Source organism: Argopecten irradians, chromosome 7 (assembly GCF_041381155.1).
Source record: "Argopecten irradians isolate NY chromosome 7, Ai_NY, whole genome shotgun sequence".
Lineage (NCBI taxonomy): Eukaryota > Metazoa > Mollusca > Bivalvia > Pectinida > Pectinidae > Argopecten > Argopecten irradians.
In genome coordinates, this window is record NC_091140.1 from 10178391 (window position 1) to 10205431 (window position 27041).

Consider the following 27041-nt stretch of genomic DNA (forward strand, 5'->3'; position numbering starts at 1 on the left):
TAGCACGAACAAATGATATAAAACAGATTATTTATTATGCTTCTGCTGCATGCGTAATCAGTACTTCATTCCATATTGGACATATTGCCACAGAATTGTTTCGGGACACAATTAATTATTTTTAACACATATATATATATATTCTATATATAATATAAGCCCAAACTTTCGAATGGTGGTAATGGTGTAAAGTAAAAAACTTTTGTAACTGAAAAAATACTAATTCGTCTGTTCCTGTTTCTGATAGAGAAAAACTGCCATTTGTCAGCTATGGGGTATCTTTTGGAGTCTATTATTTGACATAATTTCTATATGGCTACAAATTAAGACAATTGAAAATCACACATACTCCTTGATAAACGAGACTTCAACGAGACTGAAACTTCAACAGAGCAGAGCCTTAACGAAGTGATGTTCAAAAGCAACACAATATACTGTATCAACAATTTTATTTATTAAGAGTCCAGTGACAGCACAGTTTGAGCGCGAATCATATTGCTAAAATGGGAAGATGGATTTTGCATCAAAGCCTGTGGATTTCCCATTTCTATTAATCTACCGGCTTCCATGACGAGTATAACGTCACAATGTAGTACGGTGTTGAGTCTATGGGCGATCGTCAGGACGGTACAGTCGGAGAAGCTCTCTCGGATCGTCTCCTGGATCATAGCGTCTGTGGATGTGTCTATGGACGCTGTGGCTTCGTCAAGTACAAGGATCTGAAGTTTATATTTTCCATTGCACTAGATTACTGGTAGGTTTCTCATTAATATATCAAAACTTAACACAAAGATAATGTTACAGAAAAATATATGTATTTATATATTATTATTTACTTTTTCCCCCGTGATGGATATATATTTATTCATTGTTATTATTGTATTAATGTTTTTCTTTGTACAGTGTTTTACTACCTTGTTTTGTCGGAGAATCGCGCGTGCTAAACATATAAGTTGTCTTTCACCAACAGAAAAGTTCTCTCCATTCTCCTCGATATGTAACTCCAGGTTCAGATCAAGAAGTAGAATCTAAATGAGGGAAATAATAATGATGAAAACTACTTGTTTCGATCTAGCTTAATTCCAAAACGTCTAGAAACATTTTAATGCAAGATCATCTTTAATCTTATATCATGGCTTCAGTAAGACGATTTTAAAACAAACCTTTTCTTTCATATGAACTTGATCCAGTGCATCCCATATCTTTGCGTCAGTAAACGTGTCAAATGGATCTAAATTGTATCTGTAAGGATGCAAATATAAGATTAGTTAAAATATACATATAATAGCGGTACATTTGTTTTAAAACTGTTCGCACAGAAAAGGTTTGCGCTTAGATAAAGTCGTGATAAATGGATTTAAAAACAATTACTGTAATTGCGCTAGATTGTCCTTTCGACAACTGGTTAATAGTAGATTTTGTACGGTAATATCCCCATGACAAAATAACGTTACCAGAACATATATTAACGAATATTTACATATAACATCATAAGTGTTCGATGAAAAATAAAGACTGGATAAAAAGTGTTAAAAGAGTAAGAAGATATCAACTTTATTCCTCAGGTTTTTTCTTAAAGCTTGGACACTTATTATCAACTTTCCACATAAACATCTTTATCTTGTTAACCTCATACTCATATGTATAAACTATTGAGTTCATATCAATTTGTACATTATTAATATACTACACATTATAAGATGGCATCATTTGTTTTCTTGGTACTGCAAACCGCTTAAAATTCGAGAGATGCAATTTTTCACATAAGCACTCGAACGCAAATTTAAAAGCTTCGTTGATATTTGTGCCAATCGTTTATATGAATCAGTCTAAGCCCTCGGTTTGTTTAAGTATGTTGAAAATAATGAATTCGCGAAAATTGCATGAGATGAATTAGTTTATGTATGCTCCACCGACAACAGAGTATGTTCGTATATATATATCTAATTATCACAAAAATAACATAGAATAATTCATTTTGCTTTTGGTGCATGCACAATCAGCACTTCATTCCATATAGGATCTTGTGTCCTGGATTATTTTTGGGACGCAACTAAATATATTTTTTTCCTAATTTCATCTTTAAGTAAAATTAGAAGCTCAAACTTTTCAATGGTGGTATGGTGTAAAGTAAGCAACTTTTGTAACAAGTAAAAAACCTGGTTTTGATAAAGAACAGAAACCATTCGTCAGTGGTGTACCACCTTTAAGTATTTTAATTTTTAACAAATTTACCTGAGGGTACCAGCAAAAAGAACAGGATCTTGTGGAATTGATGATAAGTTTGAACGCAAAAGTTTCCGTGATATAGATTCAATGTCGACGTCATCAATAACCACGTGACCTCCCGATAGATCCGTCAGTCGGAACAGAGCAGCAGCCAGTGAAGATTTTCCTATAGATACACCACCAAACATTAGATTACTACGTAGATCGGGTTTTGACTTTGATACATAATTTTGCTGTCTAGGATTCATAAATCAATTTGAAAGAATACCTGTTCAACTATAACACAGTTTATGCAAATTCAATCATAAAAAAGACACAATAAAGAAAAAGAAACATTGTTCGAAGGAAGTAACTTTGCTTCTTATTGTATACGTGTATGATGTTTTCATATTGATGTTCGACCTTAGCAAGACATTTCAGTGGTCAAGCAAATCCATACTGTAGATAGTCTTTTGGATGGTACAATTTTTCGGTTTTTTTTTTATTTTAACATATCTTTCTTTAAACAGTTTTGGAAAACCCATCTCTATGTTTCATGTTTGTTTTACAAAAATCAAAATTTCCCTACATTCGAGTTAAGTTATTCACATATCTATACTCAGATATCTGGTAAGTATAATGAAAAAGGAAAATGTTTGACCAAAAATGAAACTTTTCCTACATTCGAGTATAGTTTTTTTTACATATGTCTGCTCTGATATCAGGTAACTATAATGAAAAAGGAGAAATTTATACTAATAGATGACAAGAGGCTATGGAATCAAGTAAACTCGTTAAAAGACATCCTTCAAATAAAAGTATGAAAGTAATATTTGTCTTCTACTGGCTATGTTTTAACCCATATCGACAAACAAATTTGTCACCTGCTCCCGTTCGACCCACAATCCCGACCTTCTGTCTGGGAAGGATGTCAACACTGATGTTATGAAGCACTGGATCCATATCACTACGGTATTTCATCAATACATCAGAAAAAGTGATCCTGCCATCATTAGGCCACCTCCTGTCCACCTCCATACTTCCGGTCTCCTTCTCTATAACGAGGCTCTAAAATAGAATGTGATAATAAAAAAAAGTCCAAAAATGAAAATAGATATAACTTTTGTTTTATCAATGGAATGTCATAAATTTATAGAAACCACTTGGTCACATTAACTATACCTACCTCATACTCATGTATTCGTTCCACAGATGTAAATCTAGCTTCCGTCTCATTGATATTACGGGCGAAGTATTGGATGACAGAGGATACCTAGAAATAAGAAGAAAAAAAAAAAACCATCATCAACATCATTATTTCATCCTTTTAACGATCTTCATCATCATTGACACAGCTTAATATTTACACGGTGCTAGTTTTCTCACAATTACCAAGATTGGCAAACCTTTTATCTTCATTCGTAAACTAGAAATATTTGTAACTCATATTACCCAATTGAACATCTGTTGGAATAACACGACGCGAAGCAATGGAACGGCACAGTCCATGTGATGATGTGCGTATAAACCTATGTTGTTTGATCTAACTACAATATAGCGTTTTAAATCGCGGGCGGATGCGTTTTGCTATATTCGCGTTTTTTTTGTTTTGTTTTTTTGAAATTCGCGAATTCTTAACACATGCGAATTATTTAGAAAATCATAACTAAGGATAATACTAACGTTTAGATTCAAGAAATGTAAAGATCGGTAAATTATTGCTATCAAAGTTATAGAAAAACACATCGTTAGCTATGGTTCATAAATTCGATTGGATCCCTTAGTGGACATATTAACGGACAGAAGTGCCAATCTTTAGAATGCTCTTTTAGTGTTGTTGGCTACTTTGACGAACTGTCAGAATCGTTAGTTTTGCTGTTTACTTGCCTTGACAGACATACTGGTCATGTAGTAAGAGAAACATGGCTGGTCAATCTCTAATATTTCTAACTATATAAATGCTGTTTTGTTACCTTGACGTACATAAGAGAGACTGATTTGACAATCTTTTGAAATTGTTGTCTTTATTTTCTATGTGATGTTGCCTACCTTGAGGGGCATACTAAATAACAGGGCTGCCAATCGTATAGAAGTGTAACCTACCTATCTAAGAGTTGTTGCCTTCCTTGAGAGACATACTACATAGCATGGCTACCAATCGTTTAGAAATGTAACCTACCTATCTAAGTGATGTTGATGTTGCTTACCTTGATAGACATACTAAGAGAGAGTGCTGCCAAGGCGGGTGATATGGTGCCCTTGGTGAACAATACGGTAATAGTGGTAACAATGGCTACAGCAGCACCACCGAGGTCCATTCTCAGACTCATCCACCTCATACTGCCTTCAAACAACAGCAGAGCCATGGATGTCGCGTCCGAGTGCTCACTACAACTTCGATAAAACAGTGACCAGTATTGATAAGATGATAATTACGATACACAATGTATTTGAATAACTGATTCTTTCATTAAAAAAAATGGAATAAGTTTCAAATCGTGCACAAATGCCCTACTAATATTTCCATACCCTATTCGTTACACGTGTATCTATAACTGGAGTGCTCTGGTTACATAGGTAACGTTGGTTTGATCAAAGTTTGAAAAAGATGGGCGATTTTTCGTCTTCCGGTACGGAGGATACAATTTAAATGCACATTTTGGTATATAACTTACCCACGGATGAATTTTTTCTCTTGGTGGTAAGCAACAATGGTACTCAGTCCATTGCATGTTATCGTCAAATGATTGATAAGTGGAGATCTCAATACGTTTTCAAGTCGCTTAAAATTTCGGATAGACGACGATGCCATCACCTTTACTACGTAGAAATAAAATCCGATGGGAACAATAGCGATGAGAAACAACGGAAAGTTATAAGCTGTGGTGACGAGGGCTGCCACTATTGTGATTAGAATTTGGAGCAGATTGTCCATCAGATTAGGGAGAAATATATCGACTGCAACATAGAAAACAGTCCTTTAATTAATAATTAGGATGAAACATGACGAGCGGAACATCGGAAATAACCAGTCGGCTGGATCATAGAAAATACTCATTTAATTTATAACTAGGAAGACATATGTACTCCGGATCATAGACAATTATCAGATAATATTTTCCATATCAACATTTAATAAAATATGGCACCGTCAATAGGACCGAACAACAAGTTAAGCCTTTAAACATTCTCTACTTAATTTATTAATCAATTAATTTGGATATGTGTCATGCCTAGATTATTGTTTTATTATTTCTGTTGACGTCAATATAACAAAGTTTCTCTGCATGTGTATTTGGGAACATGTTCTTCCAAATTCTGCTCAATATGTATATAGCGATATGTTTTAATCGGGAAAATGTTTTTTGTTTGTCAAATTATATATACACAACCGTTAGATGTTGCACTCACCATAATCCATTTTGTAATCGTGACCTTTTGACTATCTAGAATGAATGTCTCTATATAAGAAATAAAAATATCATTGTCGGTATGGTTTTAATTCATATACTTACCGTCCTCTACGTCCCGGGAGAACCGATTGAGAAGTCTGCCGGTTGGATTAGCGTCAAAGTAGCGCATGGGTGCGTGGATTACTCTGGCTACAGCTATGTTGTGTAGCTTGACAGCAGCCCTTACCATCACCTGGAAGAAAATGTCTTAGGACTTTTAATATTACCAATTACTATTATCAACTATGTAGTAATGGACCATACTCATATTCACTGATATAATGTATATGATAGCTATGTATCTGTGAAGATGTAGTTGCCAAGGTAGCCATCTGAATAATGCATATCAAAATAAAAAATGGGATCATTGTTTGCCTATTTGTTCCCTAAAAACTTTCAGTGCTTAATATATTTATCTAAAGATACATCGTAAGTATCGGCATATTCACAGTAATTATTGAGTTTAATGAAGATTCCGCTCTATTGTTTCTTGTCAAAAATCAAAAGTAGGTCAAAGATTACAATATCTTGAAATTTTTTTAACTTATGCATATTTCGAAAAGTAACTATGGTAACTACATTAGGGATGTACAAGATATTTTAAATATAACACCATAATTACTTATCACTTTATGAGACAATAAGGGTTTAAACAATACATAAAACAATACATAGATTAATAAAAGATTTTACTTCGATTAAATTGGTCGGCACTAACTTACTTTAAACACATCTAATCAACATTTACTCACCCATCCAACTGTTATTCCTTTAAAGAAAGTGAATAATACTGTTACTAGTGTGGTATAAGAATAAACACTCAAATACCATTCCTTTTCTTCTTGTAGCTCTTTCATTGCCCAGGAGAATAATGTTGTGTTTGTTGTTACATTGTGTGACGTTCCATTATTCTCCATTGAGTCATTTATATTATTCTGGGATGACAGTTTTGATTTAACTGTCTCTGTCTGTAAATGGAATACAGAGGCTATTAATAAAACATCATATTGTCGTTATCATCATCATCACCACCACCACAATCATCATCGTCATCATTATCATCATCGTCAACAACAACAACGATAACAATCGCAGTAGCAATAACATTAAAATTAAAAAACTTTGCCCCTTCCTCGCTACTAACTAAACCTGGTGTGAAACCCAACCACTGTGTCCATGGTTACGATACAGTTCAATAACATGGGCGATGATTTCGAAGCTCAATGAACTGTTTTTAATTTAAAATTTAGTCGCTGGAAGACTTCTGCGTTATCCCTGAAATGCGTTAACTTCATTGTCAATTGTAGTTTTGGGAGAAAAACATCAATTTGAAATGTTTGCTGTTCCCTCCATTGTTGTGGGTTTTGACACTCGCGGAATCGTTTTGTTGATAATAGACGTGTAGGCCTAATGTCAATAAACTCAGAATGTTTACAGTTTGGGCGTGGTTTTATGGAATCTATCCTTTCTATTGTGTATTGAACTATTCATTATCGTAATGATTCGCGTTCGTCTGCTTAGATGAGTGGTAAACCTCACTGCGTTGGGTAGTCAGCATTTTTAGGGGGCTTGAGCCTAAGTCAGCATTTCATCAAAGTACATGTATTCAGCTTTTCTTCTAAATTATCAATATATAGTACTGATACTTTCTAATAACACATTATCAAGCATTTCTCTCTGTGGCCTCACCATAGGAAGTTCATTCAAAACTGAAGCGATGTAAAACTAGGTCACAACGTAAAAAAGTCAAAATGTATTCTCAATCCGGTCAGAGGTCAGTGCGTGACCATGCAACTTAAATGGGAAATGAAGTGATAGGAGTTTCCTAGTTTTCATCGAGGCATGCAGGGAGAAGTGAAAGTGAAAAAAAAAACATTAAAGGAACTTTAATGTCTGTCTTCAACTTAAAGCCCCATAATTATATCATTAATAATAAATATATCACTGCCAGAAAAAAACAGATTGCATTTCCATTTCACAGTTCCAATACTATACCTACCGTCTCTTTAATCCAGATACCTAGCCACCACTCACTGAAGGAGACAGACGATATAGTACACGTGTACACCAGGAGTACCAACAACGTCACTATCATGCCTCCAGCAGCGTTGATGTAGCTCTTGTACGTCTCCATGGTAATGTCCCCAATAACAGAAGTTTCTCTATCAGTCAAAATGCCTGGAATGGAAAGTACGATTTTTGTTATCCAATTTCAGTCAAATGTAACAATAGAAACTAAAACTAACGCTCTGGCTAATTAGGCCTTTTAATTATTAATACCTCCCACAATAGGGGACATTGCAGAACTCTATATAGTTTACTCAACTCCCCTTTAAGTCAGGGTTCTGTGTACCAAAATTTATTAAAATCTTTTAAATATCTTGGTAGAAGTTCGCCGGAAAAAGTTGCGTCTAGACAGACGGACAGACGGACAGACGGACAACCCGATTCCAGTATACTCCCATTAAAGTAGGGGGGAGGGTATAACAACGTTTCCAGAATAGTAATTGTGATAGGATATTTCATGATGTGTTGATATGAAAGGACATCAATAACCTTGTGTGTGTTTTAATTATGCTAGGTGAATTTCTGAAAAAAAAACGTCGTTAAACCAATGACGAGAGACGCAGATCATAAACTTAAAATAAGCGATAATAGCACAAAAGTATTTACCAACAAAATTAGCAGAGGACATGGCTTTATTACTCTCTAAATGTTAATTTTCCATCCGGGGCCGTCTCATGTCAGCCGCCGTCGTCCTAATCAGTGTGCAGTAGTTAACTTTCTCCGCGAACAACACAGCGATTTACACATGTAATTTTGAATTGGTTTGGTGTTGGGGAAGATTTCGATGTTATACTTTACTTTATTTTCCGGAAACGTAGTGGGCCTTTATATTTGTTTCTTGTTTGGGCCTTCTAACATTACATACCCTTTTCGTGATTGGCGTTGGTCGGCGCGGTATATATAGAATTCTTAACATTATTCTGCTTTGTCATTTCATTTATTGCTATTGATTCATCGCCGCTGTCATCGTCGCTGTCATCATCCTCCAAGCTGTTATCGTCTGTAATGGAAGAAATTTTAGAATCCCAAATGATAACATTTATTGTATTATATAGGTAAACACGGATTTTATAATATACAAGGAACAAAAGTGTCTTTTGTGAATCAAGGAATAATACATACATTCTATATGATATCGAAGTGGATTCAGAATGACTTTGAATCATTTTGACATTCTCAAACAAACCCATCAAAATGGTAGGCCGTCAACAATTCCGTCGATCTTCTACATAGCAACATGACATGCGTTTGCCTAGTACTGTACAGTAGGATTTATTAACGAGGGAATACCTGCTGTATTGATGTCCATTTTGGAATTATACTGCTCCATAACTTTAGTGTATTGTCCATGCAGTACCAATAGTTCTTCGTGTGTACCATGCTCCGTTATTTTACCATCATCCATCACGTAAATTTCGTCACAGTGTTTTAGGTACTGCAAGATTGAAGTTCAAGACAAAACAAACAGTAAATCATGGTGGTCATATCATAACATTATAATATTATTACTATATTGATACATACACTATTTATATATTCTCTTTAGTATTCCATATCTGCCATGAACATATAGAATGTCATAACGGATTGACGGAAATTTTTTTTCGCTTTTCCTCTGACCACGATGCTTTACCAACTCAGGTTATAGCATTTTAATTTCATCTATTATCGGCGAGAACAAATCTTAATATCTGTATTACCATGGTGCTGATAACTTATTCATGTAAATTGTTCACTAAAATTATTGGTTTATATTTAATATTTGAGTTACCTGGAGTTGATGGGTTACCAAGACGACAGTTTTATCCTTTAACACTTTATCAATACACTTGTGGAACAAATGCTGACCAACGTGGACGTCGACAGCAGACAGTGGGTCGTCAAGAAGATAAATTTCGCTTTCACTGTAGACAGCACGCGCCAAACTCACACGCTGTTTCTGACCACCACTAAGGTTTATACCCTTATCGCCGATCTATATGGAATAAATCCACAATTCAACCTTAATTATACTTACATGTTAATTATAAAATTTGTCATAATTAGTTGCAAGGATTTCAGTACTTTTGCAAAACTAAACGACGCAAAACAATATCGATATCCTAAAAAATGCATAGTAAATTAAGCAAGGTGCTTCGGAAGAGTGAGCATTTTCTGTTTCATGGAGGAATTTATTTTAATTTTAATTTCATTTATGCTAAATCCTGATCAAACGGTTTTATGACAAAATGTCGCATATCATGATGTATTTCCCTACGGATAGGTTTAGATCCTAACTTCATTACTTTTGTGAGCAAAACTACGTTTCTTTTATGTGAAACATTTGACGTTATTTTCATAGCAACATGATTTAACAATCAGTACATGTACCTACCTGCTAGGGTAGATAAATCTGTAATATGCAAACATGGTACCCTTGTTATATAAATATAAACGTAAATGTAACCAAGGTTTAAAACCTAGTGAATTGTAGAATTATGACCGAAAGCAAATCCTAAATATAGACAATTGAAAATGCACGTACTTCCGGAGACACTATGTATGATTAAGTGGACAGTATGTACAATGTTTGTTCTAACACGTTACCTCCGTGAGATCCCCGTTGGCCAGTAAACGGATATCTGGGTCCAAACCACAGGCATGGACGACTTTAGTGTACCTGTAATATAGATAAATGACTTTAGTGTACCTGTAATATAGATATAACCAAATACATCCAATATGGTGTATTTCATTATCAACAGCTGTTAAATGTTTTTGTTCATACTGTAAAACATAGTCTCTTGTGAAAGTTTGTATTTCACGATTTCATTTAAAGTCTTGAAGGAAAAAACATCTAAAGAATAGAAATAGTTTAGTAAAGCAAATTATTGCTATGGGACCTTGGTAAGGCAGAATGTACTAGGAGAACTTGTAATATATTTTTAAATTACAAAATAAAAAAAATACTTCAACAAAATAAGAATAACTTCCATAGTAAAGCAAACTTTAGTATTATAACATGTACACTTACTTATATATGTGATGTGAAAGTAAGCAACGCATTTCTGACAATAAAGAGAATAGTGCACAACTAATTGCTGATCTTTATCACAAAGAGAGCCATGACATGGCGAGACACACATGCACTGATGTAGTGACGTACAATTCTTTCTTGTATGGCCGACCAAACAAGACGTTATCTCTCAGTGTCCCGTTGAATATCCAGGCCTGTTGAGCTGCATACGCCACTGTGCCATCAACAGCAATATGGCCGGTGATTTGTGGCATCTTGGAATGTAAATCTACGTTTTATACTTTGTTTATCACATGAAACTACAATTTGGTATGATGAATTTATATACAATATTCAGTAATATTTACATCTTACATGCGAAACGCTACTTTCCTTTCATTTACATTTTCAAAAAAGACATGCTATACATGGAAAATCAATCATGTATATTATATTTTGTATTATTATTCACAACTACCAAAAATTAATTGCTTAAGTGCTTCCCAGATAATGCTAATACACTGGCTAATCCATACAATAATCTTAATGATATGAAAGGACAATAAAATGTAAAATATACGTAAACTGTAACGAAAATGTACTTAAAGCTAATCGCCTACATGTAAATCAAATTATTTTAAACAACATAACGACTGTTTACCCTAATCCTAGTAGGATAAAATCAAAGCTTACCCTTCCTATGAACGCTTGTAACAGGGAGGATTTCCCACAACCGACTGATCCACATATCCCTATATGTTTACCCTACACGAATGAAACGCATTACACACAGGATATTCCGTCTTTCAAACTAAAGTTATTCTTTGTGACGTCATCATTATGTGAGCGAAACTCGTGTTGTTTCCCATCCCTCCCTGGGACATTGCTGTCCCCAAATTTCATGTGGAGACCGCAATGAACCCTGGGAGAGATTGGTCGTTTTCTCTGAAAAGTATGACGCTATTATCGCAAACACGTGACATCACATCAATAAACGTCCGAAAGGGAAGTTAACTCTATAATATGCAAAGTCCTGTTCCATCAATTATTGAAATACAAAATGATTATGTGTACAATATATTTAGTAACTTTAACTACATAAAAATACAAATTCATAACACAGAAAACATGTCCGGAGCAAGACCTATCACAATCATATTGTGTAATAGTTAAGCATTTTTATCAATATCTTTTGGTGTCACTTTTGTCTATGACTTCTTTAACCCAAATGATATTGATAATAATGTTTATACTTAAGTTTAGATAACTCAATAAAGTACTAGTTAGACATTTAGGTACGTGCTTTATTTACTTTCACATTAAAACAAATTGAGTTTGGTATAATTTATCTTAGCGAACAGTTATGTTTGGCCAATTACTGTGCCGCTTTTAAAATTCCCGTCGAAAAACTTTTCATGCTCGACGAACAATTCAGTCTATGGAAAAAATAGCCTCAAATTTCTAACGAATAGAAATGAGTTACACAGATGATATTAATCATTAAAAAATTATTTAAAATATCGGTGCCGGTCATAACCTGTCGATTGCCAGCTGGTGACTCTGCCTGGATTTATCATGCATGACATTGAATAAAGTATAATCTGTTATCACATCTTTATATCAAGGCCAAATATGTTAATACAAGTACTGACTATCCTATTAGACATGCTTTTGGTTTGTAACATTCATGTTGGGGATACCTAAAACATGGTGCGTGTATGACAATCAATCATTCGTTGGTTCAAAGAACATTGAAACATAAAATCTCATTTAATAGATTTGGTTCATAAAATATCATGAAACATATCCTATTAACAAGTATGAATAGTTCTAAACTGTAATTAATTAGCTCCACAATCAGCATCCATTGTATTATGAAAATGAACATTTGGTTTCCCTTACCCTTCTGATTGTCAGGTTAACACTCTGTAAGGCGAGAGAAGCCATCGAAAGGTGACGGTTTGAGTCTGAACAAAAATAACATTGATAAGTGGTTAAACCTCAAAAAAATTATACTCACATATCACAGATTAGCAAAAATAAAAATCTTAATAAAGAACTATTGTAGACCGCTTTATATTCACGGGGACATTATATTAGGGTTTCTATACCGGACATATTCACAGAGCTTAAATTACATGGTTCACTGATTCATATAATTCTATTCTTCGAAAGTACATCACTGAGGTTCTAAATATTTTGCTGGTGGTAATATTTGCCTATTTCAGTAAAAAACAAAAATACAGCGACAATACTTAACCTTTATACAGTATGATATAGGTAATGTATTGGATCGTATCCAAACGTAAATGAATCATTATTTTGTCTCATGAATTTTTGAAATTATGTCTCTTTTTTATATATTAACCTTTAGACTTTTCAGATTGATTATTGTGGCCTTCCCCATCCCACATAAACACAGCGTTCCTCAATTCGATCGCGTTTTCTTTATCCTCGACGTCACACCCTGGTGGCTCGAACTCCTCTTCTAGCATAAAGTCCTGAAGCAAGTAAACAGTTCAATTTTAACCTTTTTATGCAAATATTGTTTATTATAAAACACGTAATTTCATTTTTATCTATTTTTTTTCTTTTCATTTCAAAAGCTTTGCAAAGAACTTTGTAAGCATCGCAAATACTACATAAATGTGCATAAGATATTCGAGAATTAAAGCGATGATGAAATGAAAATGTAAACGACATGTTCATCGATTCTGATAATGTATTCATAAAACATATATTGTGAATCTACATGACACTTTATGATATTTCATATTTATGTATGCCTATGTTTTATTTCCATTTATAAGCGGTTCCATGGTCATCATACGTCAATGCTTTAATGGTAACAATAGTGTTATGTTAACAGGACATTCTGAAGTAATATGATATCGACCTGCGGTTTATACAACCAGTCGCTCTCAATCTTGCTCTGAAAACCTAGGTTCGTCAATAATGTCCATATTTTAAAAAAATACATACATACCTTTATTCTTTCAAAACTTATCCTAGTTTCCCCAAATATCCGCGAGGCAAAAGGAACAAACGACACGATGATCTTCATGAAGTGAATTGTGGAAACAATTCCAAACGCCTGAAAAATAAATAGAGCATCCTAACAATTGACGCAATTTGTCGGTATTGTGGACAATATTTGCCTCAGAGAATTTTTGTATTTTCATAATAGGGTTATTTACCGTTGTTTGTAGGTATTGATTATGACGTCACCTCATATTTTTCAGAAAAATGATGTGAATTTCATTCACAAAATAATGACGTTACAACGGATTCCTACTCTCAAGGGAGGTAACTCTATAATATGCAAAGACGGAATAAACAAACATACGATTTATAACCTATATTATATCATCATATGTTCTATTTACATATGAATAAATCAACTTCTCTTATTATGCTTACTTACTACATCAACTGATTCAGTAAATAAGTGGGTAAACAAAAACACATGTTCGCAAGTAGGGGTACATTTCTAATCCTAATTATTTGAAAATACAATTATACGTGCATATGTTGAAGTATGTTTTATTCCTGTAAAATAAAACAAACTAAAAGCAAACAAACAAACAAATTAAAAATGAATAAAATAAATAATAACAAAGAAACAGCAGTTAATGTATCCCTTTATCCATAAACATGTTTGCATTTTCCCTATGAAACGAAAAAATACGACCATAGGTTTTAAACATAAAAGAAAATGTAATACGATATCATATGCAAATATGATTTTAGAACGGGAACTATTTTTAACAAATAATGTGTCAAGTAAATGCTTATATTGCGCATGCGTTTTCTCTAGTTCCAATATTGTATGATAGGATGAACTGATTCACTTTATTAAAAAAACTAAAAAGCTAAAAAATACCCTTCAAATAATGAGCAATTCGTCATGATACGTTTCGGAGGTAACTGCCGATATTTTGATAAATAGAACATAAACTGTAAGAAGTACACTTCGAAAAGTATTTAAACTACATGAGTATATAAGAATGTACGGACCATTTAAGGTTTTTGTTTGCATTGGTTCTAATGTTTGTCTCCCTTTATCAGTATTTCAAATAATAGAAGTCATGATTAGCATAGTTCATTTATATCAGGGCAATAGAATGAACATTGTTAAAGGTCCGAATCATGAGGAGACAATATCAGTTTTCAAAAAAGTTTCGACGAAGTGGTGTAAAGGATGAAAAATATTATTGAATTGCGAATCAAATTCGCTGTAAATTCAATATAATTTAAATCTTACTTCTTATTTTTGTCGATACTTGTATCGAGAAGGATCAAAACCAAAATCCAAAGATGTAAGTTAGTAATTGTGTTAAACTTACAGTGGAGGCTGTCAGATGATTTCCCGCGGTAACGTATAATGCTATCGTAGCTACAATAGCCAGAGACGGGGACATCGGGATCACAGCATTGCAAATCAAATTCAGTATTGTCGATAGAAGCAATGGTTTAGTTTCTGTGTCCCTTATACCTAATCATAATAAACATCATGTAATAATCACCTTATATAAAACATGTCCGAAGTTTTGATCAATAATAATAAGGTTCATCACAGATAACAACCAATTTAGGTTGTTTATATACCACAATATTGCGATATTTCTAAAAATGATTATTAATACATAGTTTAAAAAAAGTTAAAATAAAAAATAGACCAGTACTTTCTTAATATAATTTCATTTATGATTCTAATTTGATCAGTTTTTTGTGCCAACCAACCATAAGCACTAAGCTATGTTGTATATTAATTGGATTCATATATGTTGCAATAGGCGATATAATCATTGTGCCAATCTTACTTGTTTGAATCAGTGTTGCGCTAATTTATTTTTCGATAAATAAGTACGCTAACTATGGTTTGGTTACATTATTTTATACATAATGTTTTTTTACGTTTAACTTATACAGAATGTTTTAACATTTAACAAATACAGAATATTTTTACATTTACCTAATACAGATTTTTTTCATATTTACCTAATACAGAATATTTTAACATTAACCTAATACTAACATTTTTACTTTTACCTTATAAAGAATGTTATTACATTAACCTAATATAGAATGTTTTTTTTTACATTTTCATAATACATATTGTTTTTACATTTACCTAATGCAGAGTGTTTTTACATTTACCTAATACAGAATGTTTTTACATTTACCTAATACTGAATGTTTTTGCGTTTAACTTATACAGAATGTTTTTATATTAATTTTGATACAGAATATTTAGATTAACTTATACAGAGTGTCTCTACATTTACCTGATACAGAATATTTTTACATTTACAGTACCTAATACAGAATGTTTTTACATTTACCTAATACAGAATATTTGTTACATTTACCTAATACAGAATATTTTTACATTTACCTAATACAGAGTTTGTTATACGTTTACATAATACAGGATTTTTTTTCACATTTACCCAATACAGAATATTTTTACATTTACCTAATACAGAGTTTGTTTTACGTTTACCTAATACAAAATATTTGTTACATTTACCTAATACAGAATATTTTACATTTACCTTATACATAGTTTGTTTTACGTTTACCTAATACAAAATATTTGTTACATTTACCTAATACAGAATATTTTACATTTACCTTATACATAGTTTGTTTTACGTTTACCTAATACAGAATGTTTGAATGACTCCTCCCAGGCGTACATCTTTATCAGCTTCATGCTGCTTAATAGCTCATTCATCTTCCGAATCTGTAGACAAATTTAAAATATCGTTTATCATGTTATTGATAAATTCAGGGTTATGCGTTGTAACGTTGAAACTTTGAAAGATACTATAAAATAACAGTGTACTATAGAAGAAGCATCAAGTGTATAAACATCAGTCAAATGAGATTTTAGATACATACCCGAATGTCCGTCCATAGTAAAGTTTTCCTTCGTAGAAACGAAATAATTTCAATCAAGACAACCTAGAAGACAGATTGTGATGATAGAGTTATATCATTCATGATGATTTGAAATAAGCATTTGTCGTTGTTTTATTGGTAGTTTGGAGAAGGCGAAAACAATGCGGCATGAATATTCATATTGACAAAATTATATAATCCCAAGTACGTATGAACCATCGTTATTGTTCCAACTATCTAAGCAACAACACCTTATTCATCTATAAATCTTATTGTTCTTAAAAACTATCATTTGTCTGTGCATCGTCGTGGAAAAACATGTGATCTACATTCATAACGTTCTAAGGTAGATGGCAGTAATATGCAGCAGAGTATGTTATAGTATGAATTGGAAAAGCAGTTCAGAGTAGATTAAGTAAGTAAATAGGAACTTTACCTGGACGATGAAGAATGTGACAAATGTGCCAAATGTTACTAAACACCAGAAGTCTACAAGGGAGTAGATATATGCTGTGCCGACGATCAGATAGACAGGCATGGCGAGAAGATACACAAAAAACTGGGAGTTCATCAGTACCCTCAGGGCGTCCGAACTGAAGATAGTTATTATCTTGAAACAAATACAAACAACAACAACATCAGTACCCTCAGAGCGTCCGAGCTAAAGATAGTTATTATCTACAAACAAATACAAACAGCAACAACATCAGTTCCCTCAGAGCGTCCGAGCTAAAGATAGTTATTATCTACAAACAAATACAAACAGCAACAACATCAGTACCCTCGGAGCGTCCGAGCTAAAGATAGTTATAATCTTGAAACAAATAAAAACAACAACAACATCAGTTCCCTCAGAGCGTCCGAGCTAAAGATAGTAATTATCTTGAAACAAATAAAAACAACAACAATATCAGTTCCCTCAGAGCGTCCGAGCTAAAGATAGTTATTATCTACAAACAAATACAAACAACAACAACATCAGTACCCTCAGAGCGTCCGAGCTAAAGATATTTATTATCTACAAATTAATACAAACAACAGCAACATCAGTTCCCTCAGAGCGTCCGAGCTAAAGATAGTTATTATCTACAAATTAATACAAACAACAACAACATCAGTTCCCTCAGAGCGTCCGAGCTAAAGATAGTTATTATCTACAAATTAATACAAACAACAACAACATCAGTTCCCTCAGAGCGTCCGAGCTAAAGATAGTTATTATCTACAAATTAATACAAACAACAACAACATCAGTTCCCTCAGAGCGTCCGAGCTAAAGATAGTTATTATCTACAAATTAATACAAACAACAACAACATCAGTTCCCTCAGAGCGTCCGAGCTAAAGATTGTTATTATCTACAAATTAATACAAACAACAACAACATCAGTTCCCTCAGAGCGTCCGAGCTAAAGATATTTATTATCTACAAATTAATACAAACAACAACAAACCAGTTCCCTCAGAGCGTCCGAGCTAAAGATTGTTATTATCTATAAACAAATACAAACAACAACAACAACAACAGTACCCTCAGGGCGTCCGAGTTAAAGATAGTTATTATCTACAAACAAATACAAACAACAACAACATCAGTTCCCTCAGAGCGTCCGAGCTAAAGATAGTTATTATCTACAAATTAATACAAACAACAGCAACATACAAACAACAGCAACATCAGTACCCTCAGAGCGTCCGATCTAAAGATAGTTATTATCTAAAAACAAATACAAACAACAGCAACATACAAACAACAGCAACATCAGTACCCTCAGGGCGTCCGAGCTAAAGATAGTTATTATCTACAAATTAATACAAACAACAGCAACATCAGTACCCTCAGAGTGTCCGAGCTAAAGATAGTTATTATCTAAAAACAAATACAAACAACAGCAACATCAGTACCCTCAGAGCGTCCGAGCTAAAGATAGTTATTATCTACAAACAAATACAAACAACAGCAACATCAGTACCCTCAGAGCGTCCGAGCTAAAGATAGTTATTATCTACAAACAAATACAAACAACAGCAACATCAGTACCCTCAGAGCGTCCGAGCTAAAGATAGTTATTATCTGCAAACAAATACAAACAACAACAACATCAGTACCCTCAAAGCGTCCGATCTAAAGATTGTTATTATCTATAAACAAATACAATCAACAACAACATCAGTACCCTCAAAGCGTCCGATCTAAAGATTGTTATTATCTATAAACAAATACAAACAACAACAACATCAGAACCCTTCGAGTGTCCGGACTAAATGAAATTCAGCGAAATGTTTTCTTTTCTTTTTTTGGTTTGGGTTTTCTTCAGGCTTATACACAATATATATATAGACATCATATCGTCCAAGCTAGAGATAATCAATATATCAAAATAGAAACAACATTATTAGTACTGTTATAATTAAAAAATAACAAGTGTCGAAATAGACATCGTTATAATACATTTACACAAATATATCATTAATATGCTTCTTAGACTGTAACATATTTTTATCCTTCTTAAATATACACATCATCAGTACCCTTAAACTTTAGAACTGTTTTTAAAAATGCAAATAATAACTTAAGCTTTCTGTAATAAAGCATACTTTTGTTAGGAAAATGACAGAGTAGTTTTAAATTTGAAGCACTATAGAGAAAGATTTAAGCCATACTTTCAACATGTCTTGAATTAAAGGGACAATTCGCTCAGGCTAACCAAGAAGCAAAATATGGCATAAATGTATTGTTCTACATTTCTTATGAAACATATAACATAAAATATTGACGAATTCCACGTCATTGTTTAGTATTTTAATTAATATCGTTGAAATATCAAATCGTTGATCAATACGATTAAGCAGGTACAATATGGACGCTGTACCCATACCCGAGCCAAAGTCACGCACGTTAAACAAATAAATTACATAACCACTGAGAAGGCGATAAAATGATTTTTAGGCAAGACAATTCACCTAATAAGGTAAACACACTACTGTTTGAGCGATTTGAGCAGTTCTAGACAAAAGTTGCATTACTCTACGAGCAAGGGACAGGGTTCGGCATACAAGAAGTTTGACCACAATGTGTAATGGCGAACAGCGAGCGAGTTTGAACATCTACACACATGTCACAGCCATGGGCTTTTCAGGCATATCACAGTAAAACCGACTGATCTCATTTCCATAAGAACTGGTTTTTCCGATATATGTACAAATTTTAATGATCTCTTAGACTGAATTGTCCCTTTAACAAAACTGGAAGCCACCAAAATAGTGTTCCAAACAGCAAAATCAAATAAATACTTTCATAACCTATAATTCAACTTGTCACTTCTTACCTCAGAGGCAACTCTTCCATTTATGGTTTTCAATTTCATCAGTTTTTTGTACGTCATTCCTATAACACCTGATCGGAAGCGGGATCCTAGTTATAAAAATGGTTTAAATATATTAAATATTTTCAGGAAACATGGGATGGGGCAAAATAGTATATCACTATAAACTTTAAAAGAGTTTAAGAATCACATAGATGTCCTATATGGATATCAAGCGTGAACAAATATTGCAAATCATAGTGTTAGAATTTGATAAAAAAAAACAATTATAATTACATCAAACTATTTGTTCAGTTATTCAGACATGATTAATACTTCATTATTTTGTGAGCGCAATTCACATCGTTTTCTCCGAAAAAGTATGACTTTAAGCTCGCAAACCCATGACGTCACACTCATACCTACCCGCAAGCGCAGATAACTGTGTAATATGCAAATCAAAATAACAACTGGGATATCGTCTGATAGCGCTTTATATTACAATATTCGTTCTGTCAAACATCCGTCTATAAATAATTCTTAGCTGATAATAGGATATCAAGCTTACTCAGCCAACCAACTGTTAAACGTAATTTAGATCAACAACTGACCCGATTGAGCTCCGTAAAACAGTACAGCTGTGAAGGAGAAGCATCTAATCAGCTGACCTAACACCACCACCCCGACCAGACCAAAGGCGTAGGGAAGGGACGTCTCTAGTCCTTCTAAGTACTTAGTAATGACTTCTGTCATATAACCCTGGAAATATAGAAATATTCACACTTCTGTCATATAACCGATGAAATATAGAAATATTCACACTTCTGTCATATAACCATGGATATAAAGATATATTCACCTTCTGTCATTTAACCCTGGAAACACAGAAATATTCACACTTCTGTCAAATAACCCTGGAAATAAAGAAATATTCATATTTCTGTCGTATAACCGTGGATGTAAAGAAATATTCACACTTCTGTCAAATAACCCTAGATATAAAGAAATATTCACACTTCTGTCATATAACCCTGGATATAAAGAAATATTCACACTTCTGTCATATAATCCTGGATATAAAGTAATATTTACACTTCTGTCATATAATCCTGGATATAAAGTAATATTTACACTTCTGTCATATAATCCTGGATATAAAGAAATATTCACACTTCTGTCATATAACCCTGGATATAAAGAAATATTTACACTTCTGTCATATAACCCTGGAAATATAGAAATATTCACATTTCTGTCATATAACCATGGATAGAAAGAAATATTCACACTTCTGTCATATAACCCTGGATATAAAGAAATATTCACACTTCTGTCATATAACCCTGGATATAAAGAAATATTTACACTTCTGTCATATAACTCTGGATATAAAGAAATATTTACACTTCTGTTATATTTCCCAGAAAGTATACAAAATATTCACATTTCCATCAAATACCCTTAGAAATACAGAAATATTCAAAATTCTGTCATATAACCCTGGATATAAAGAAATATTCACACTTCTGTCATATAACCCTGGATATAAAGAAATATTCACACTTCTGTCATATAACCCTGGATATAAAGAAATATTCACACTTCTGTCATATAACTCTGGATATAAAGAAATATTTACACTTCTGTCATATAACTCTGGATATAAAGAAATATTTACACTTCTGTTATATTTCCTAGAAAATATACAAAATATTCACGTTTCCATCAAATAACCCTTAGAAATACAGAAATATTCAAAATTCTGTCATATAACCCTGGATATAAAGAAATATTCACACTTCTGTCATATAACCCTGGATATAAAGAAATATTCACACTTCTGTCATATAACCCTGGATATAAAGAAATATTCACACTTCTGTCATATAACTCTGGATATAAAGAAATATTTACACTTCTGTTATATTTCCTAGAAAATATACAAAATATTCACATTTCCATCAAATAACCCTTAGAAATACAGAAATATTCAAAATTCTGTCATATAACCCTGGATATAAAGAAATATTCACACTTCTGTCATATAACCCTGGAAATACAGAAATATTCACAATTCTGTCGTATAACCATGGTTATAAAGAAATATTCACACTTCTGTCATATAACCATGGATATAAAGAAATATTCACACTTCTGTCATATAATCTTGGATATAAAGAAATATTCACACTTCTGTCAAATAACCCTGGAAATAAAGAAATATTCACATTTCTGTCGTATTACCGTGGATATAAAGAAATATTCATCCTACTGCTATATTACACTGGAAATATTGAAATATTCAAAATTCTGTCATATAATCCTTGATATAAAGAAATATTTACACTTCTGTCATATAACCGTGGATGTAATGAAATATTCATACTTGTGTCATATAACTCTGGAAATAAAGAAATATTCACACTTCTGTCATATAACCCTGGATATAAAAAAATATTCACACTTCTGTAATATAGCCCAGGAAATACAGAAATATTCACAGTTCTGTCGTATAACCATGAATATAAAGAAATATTCACACTTCTGTCATATAACCCTGAATATAAAGAAATATTCACACTTCAGGATATAACCCTGGATAAAAAGAAATATTTACACTTCTGTTATTTTACCTGAAAATATACAAAATATTCACACTTCCGTCAAATAACCATGGAAATACAGAAATATTCACACTTCTGGCATATAACCCTGGAAATACAGAAATATTCAAACTTCTGTCGTATAACCCTTGATATAAAGAAATATTCGCACTTCTGTCATATAACTATGGATATAAAGAAATATTCACACTTCTGGCATATAACCCTGGAAATACAGAAATATTCAAACTTCCTGTCGTATAACCCTGGATATAAAAGAAATATTCACACTTCTGTCATATAGCCCAGGAAATACAGAAATATTCACAGTTCTGTCGTATAACCATGAATATAAAGAAATATTCACACTTCTGTCATATAACCCTGAATATAAAGAAATATTCACACTTCAGGATATAACCCTGGATATAAAGAAATATTTACACTTCTGTTATTTTACCTGAAAATATACAAAATATTCACACTTCCGTCAAATAACCATGGAAATACAGAAATATTCACACTTCTGGCATATAACCCTGGAAATACAGAAATATTCAAACTTCTGTCGTATAACCCTTGATATAAAGAAATATTCGCACTTCTGTCATATAACTATGGATATAAAGAAATATTCACACTTCTGGCATATAACCCTGGAAATACAGAAATATTCAAACTTCTGTCGTATAACCCTGGATATAAAGAAATATTCACACTTCTGTCATATAACCCTGGATATAAAGAAATATTCACACTTCTATCATATAACCCTGGATATAAAGAAATATTCACACTTCTGTCATACCATCCTGGATATAAAGACATATTTACACTTCTGTCATATAACCCTGGATACACAAAAATATACACACATCTGTCATATAACCCTGGATATAAAGAAATATTCACACTTCTGTCAAATAACCCTAGATATAAAGAAATATTCACACTTCTGTCATATAACCCCGGATATAAAGAAATATTCACACTTCTGTCATATAACCCTGGATATAAAGAAATATTCACACTTCTGTCATATAACCCTGGAAATATAGAAATATTCACATTTCTGTCATATAACCATGGATAGAAAGAAATATTCACACTTCTGTCATATAACCCTGGATATAAAGAAATATTCACACTTCTGTCATATAACCCTGGAAATAAAGAAATATTCACACTTCTGTCATATAACCCTGGATATAAAGTAATATTCACACTTCTGTCATATAACCCTGGATATAAAGAAATATTCACACTTCTGTCATATAACTCTGGATATAAAGAAATATTTACACTTCTGTTATATTTCCTAGAAAATATACAAAATATTCACATTTCCATCAAATAACCCTTAGAAATACAGAAATATTCAAAATTCTGTCATATAACCCTGGATATAAAGAAATATTCACACTTCTGTCATATAACCCTGGAAATACAGAAATATTCACAATTCTGTCGTATAATCATGGTTATAAAGAAATATTCACACTTCTGTCATATAACCATGGATATAAAGAAATATTCACACTTCTGTCATATAATCTTGGATATAAAGAAATATTCACACTTCTGTCAAATAACCCTGGAAATAAAGAAATATTCACATTTCTGTCGTATTACCGTGGATATAAAGAAATATTCATCCTACTGCTATATTACACTGGAAATATTGAAATATTCAAAATTCTGTCATATAATCCTTGATATAAAGAAATATTTACACTTCTGTCATATAACCGTGGATGTAATGAAATATTCATACTTGTGTCATATAACTCTGGAAATAAAGAAATATTCACACTTCTGTCATATAACCCTGGATATAAAAAAATATTCACACTTCTGTAATATAGCCCAGGAAATACAGAAATATTCACAGTTCTGTCGTATAACCATGAATATAAAGAAATATTCACACTTCTGTCATATAACCCTGAATATAAAGAAATATTCACACTTCAGGATATAACCCTGGATAAAAAGAAATATTTACACTTCTGTTATTTTACCTGAAAATATACAAAATATTCACACTTCCGTCAAATAACCATGGAAATACAGAAATATTCACACTTCTGGCATATAACCCTGGAAATACAGAAATATTCAAACTTCTGTCGTATAACCCTGGATATAAAGAAATATTCACACTTCTGTCATATAACCCTGGATATAAAGAAATATTCACACTTCTATCATATAACCCTGGATATAAAGAAATATTCACACTTCTGTCATACCATCCTGGATATAAAGACATATTTTCACTTCTGTCATATAACCCTGGATACACAAAAATATACACACATCTGTCATATAACCCTGGATATAAAGAAATATTCACACTTCTGTCATATAACTCTGGATATAAAGTAATATTTACACTTCTGTCATATAACCCCGGATATAAAGAAATATTCACACTTCTGTCATATAACCCTGGATATAAAGAAATATTCACACTTCTGTCATATAACCCTGGAAATATAGAAATATTCACATTTCTGTCATATAACCATGGATAGAAAGAAATATTCACACTTCTGTCATATAACCCTGGATATAAAGAAATATTCACACTTCTGTAATATAACCCTGGATATAAAGAAATATTCACACTTCTGTCATATAACCCTGGAAATAAAGAAATATTCACACTTCTGTCATATAACCCTGGATATAAAGTAATATTTACACTTCTGTCATATAATCCTGGATATAAAGAAATATTCACACTTCTGTCATATAATCCTGGATATAAAGAAATATTCACACTTCTGTCATATAACCCTTGATATAAAGAAATATTCACACTTCTGTCTTATAACCCTGGATATCAAGAAATATTCACACTTCTGTCATCTAACCCTGGATATAAAGAAATATTCACACTTCTGTCATATAACCCTGGATATAAAGAAATATTCACACTTCTGTCATATAACCCTGGATATAAAGAGATATTCACATTTCTGTTATATTACCCTTGAAATATAGAAATATTCACACTTCTGTCAAATAACCCTGGAAATACAGAAATATTCACACTTCTGTCATGTAACCCTGGATATAAAGAAATATTCACACTTCTGTCATATATCCCTGGATATAAAGAAATATTCACACTTCTGTCAAATAACCCTGGAAATATAGAAATATTCACACTTCTGTCATATAAGCCTGGATATTAAGAAATATTCACTCTTCTGTCAAGAAACCCTGAAATATTGAAAAAACAGTATCTTTTTAAAGAAATTAACAAAAATAAACAAATAAAAGAAACCTTTCCCGTGGCTCTGACATGAAAAAACAGTATGAATTACATCTAATATACACACAAAACATGTCAATATTGAGTTCAGGCGAGCGGAACCTTATTTTAATCCTGATTACTGAGACAATCACCAATAATTATTAATAATTGTATATAAATTCAAATGATCTTGTTCTGAATGCTACTTAACGATCATCTGTTTCATCGATAACACAAACAAGCAGAGACCGCAGAAAGTAATTATGAAAATTCCTATTAAAGACATCAATTATGTGAGTATTAGTCAATTACTTACTACTATGTCTAGGTACTGACCGTAAGTATTAGAGATGTAACGGCATTCAAACACACTCCTATAAAAGCGAGTAGCAGTCGAGCCCAAGTAAACTTCAGCCACAGTCTGAAGACAGAACTGTTTTCTTTACCATGAGTCCGAAGTTCTGCCTCCCACATAGGCTCCAATCTAACGAAAAATAAGATAAATTTTTACCATGGTACGTTCGGTTATTAGTTGTCTGAGGGGATTTATATATATTTATTAATGTTAATGTTTTACATATACTGACGGGATGTAGCCTGATTTACGTTCTTAGATATAAATGACACAAGTACAGTTCCTTATACATACACATCCAAATATGATTTGTGACTTATTAATTTCCTAAATAAAGCTGTTTTGCTTAATTGTAAATTTAAGTTATACGACGCACTGACTTATTTTGTATTAATTTCATGTGGCTTACCAGGGCTCTGAAAACGCAAACATTACATAGTACATGTATGTAGATAACGCTTGACCTTTTAAGAAGCGATGTCCGGTTGTTCAAAAGGTGATTAGCTAGATTACCGAAATTTTTATTTCTCGTTTGCTGCAAAACCTGTAATCATATTATCTCTATTACGGACAAGTAGGTAAAGAAAGGAATACTTCTATCAAATGTTGTTTGAGAAAAAAAAATCAATTTGAACCAATGATTAACCTAACCATCCTTTGAACAACTTGGCCTTATTGATGGGTTTAAGTACCTCTCTGTATTGATGTCAAAGTTCTCTAAATCAGAACAGGTCCATACATCCTCCTCTCTGATCTCCTTCTTCCTGTCCATGAACAGCTTCAGAATAAGTGGAGAGAGCCATCCCAAAGATATGTAGGAAAAGAAGCCTACATCATTGACAGGAACCTTTTTATTTCTGAAATCAGATACTCAATCAGATCAA

General features: G+C 32.7%; 1 protein-coding gene across 2 annotated transcripts; it reads right to left on the reverse strand.

Annotated features, from left to right (window-relative positions):
- Nucleotides 1-186: 186 nt before the first annotated feature.
- Nucleotides 187-26280, reverse strand: LOC138327513 (ATP-binding cassette sub-family C member 5-like). 2 transcript variants are annotated; one of them, XM_069273673.1, is made up of 27 exons: nucleotides 26139-26280; nucleotides 20546-20693; nucleotides 19959-20044; nucleotides 17066-17239; nucleotides 16630-16692; nucleotides 16387-16471; nucleotides 15069-15217; nucleotides 13709-13816; nucleotides 13091-13223; nucleotides 12625-12689; nucleotides 11416-11487; nucleotides 10873-10997; nucleotides 10314-10386; nucleotides 9499-9702; nucleotides 9018-9162; nucleotides 8593-8727; nucleotides 7660-7838; nucleotides 6413-6628; nucleotides 5724-5853; nucleotides 4884-5166; nucleotides 4416-4596; nucleotides 3395-3481; nucleotides 3093-3276; nucleotides 2236-2395; nucleotides 1164-1242; nucleotides 915-1028; nucleotides 187-719 (listed from the first exon to the last, which is right to left on the reverse strand). In XM_069273673.1, exons 1-27 carry the CDS (start codon nucleotides 26274-26276, stop codon nucleotides 456-458), a joined length of 3780 nt encoding a protein of 1259 aa, XP_069129774.1. In that variant the 5' UTR covers nucleotides 26277-26280; the 3' UTR covers nucleotides 187-455. The 2 variants fall into 2 exon arrangements, with proteins under 2 accessions (XP_069129774.1, XP_069129773.1); XM_069273672.1 differs by having other exon boundaries at nucleotides 4416-4602.
- Between the last annotated feature and the right edge of the window lie 761 nt (nucleotides 26281-27041).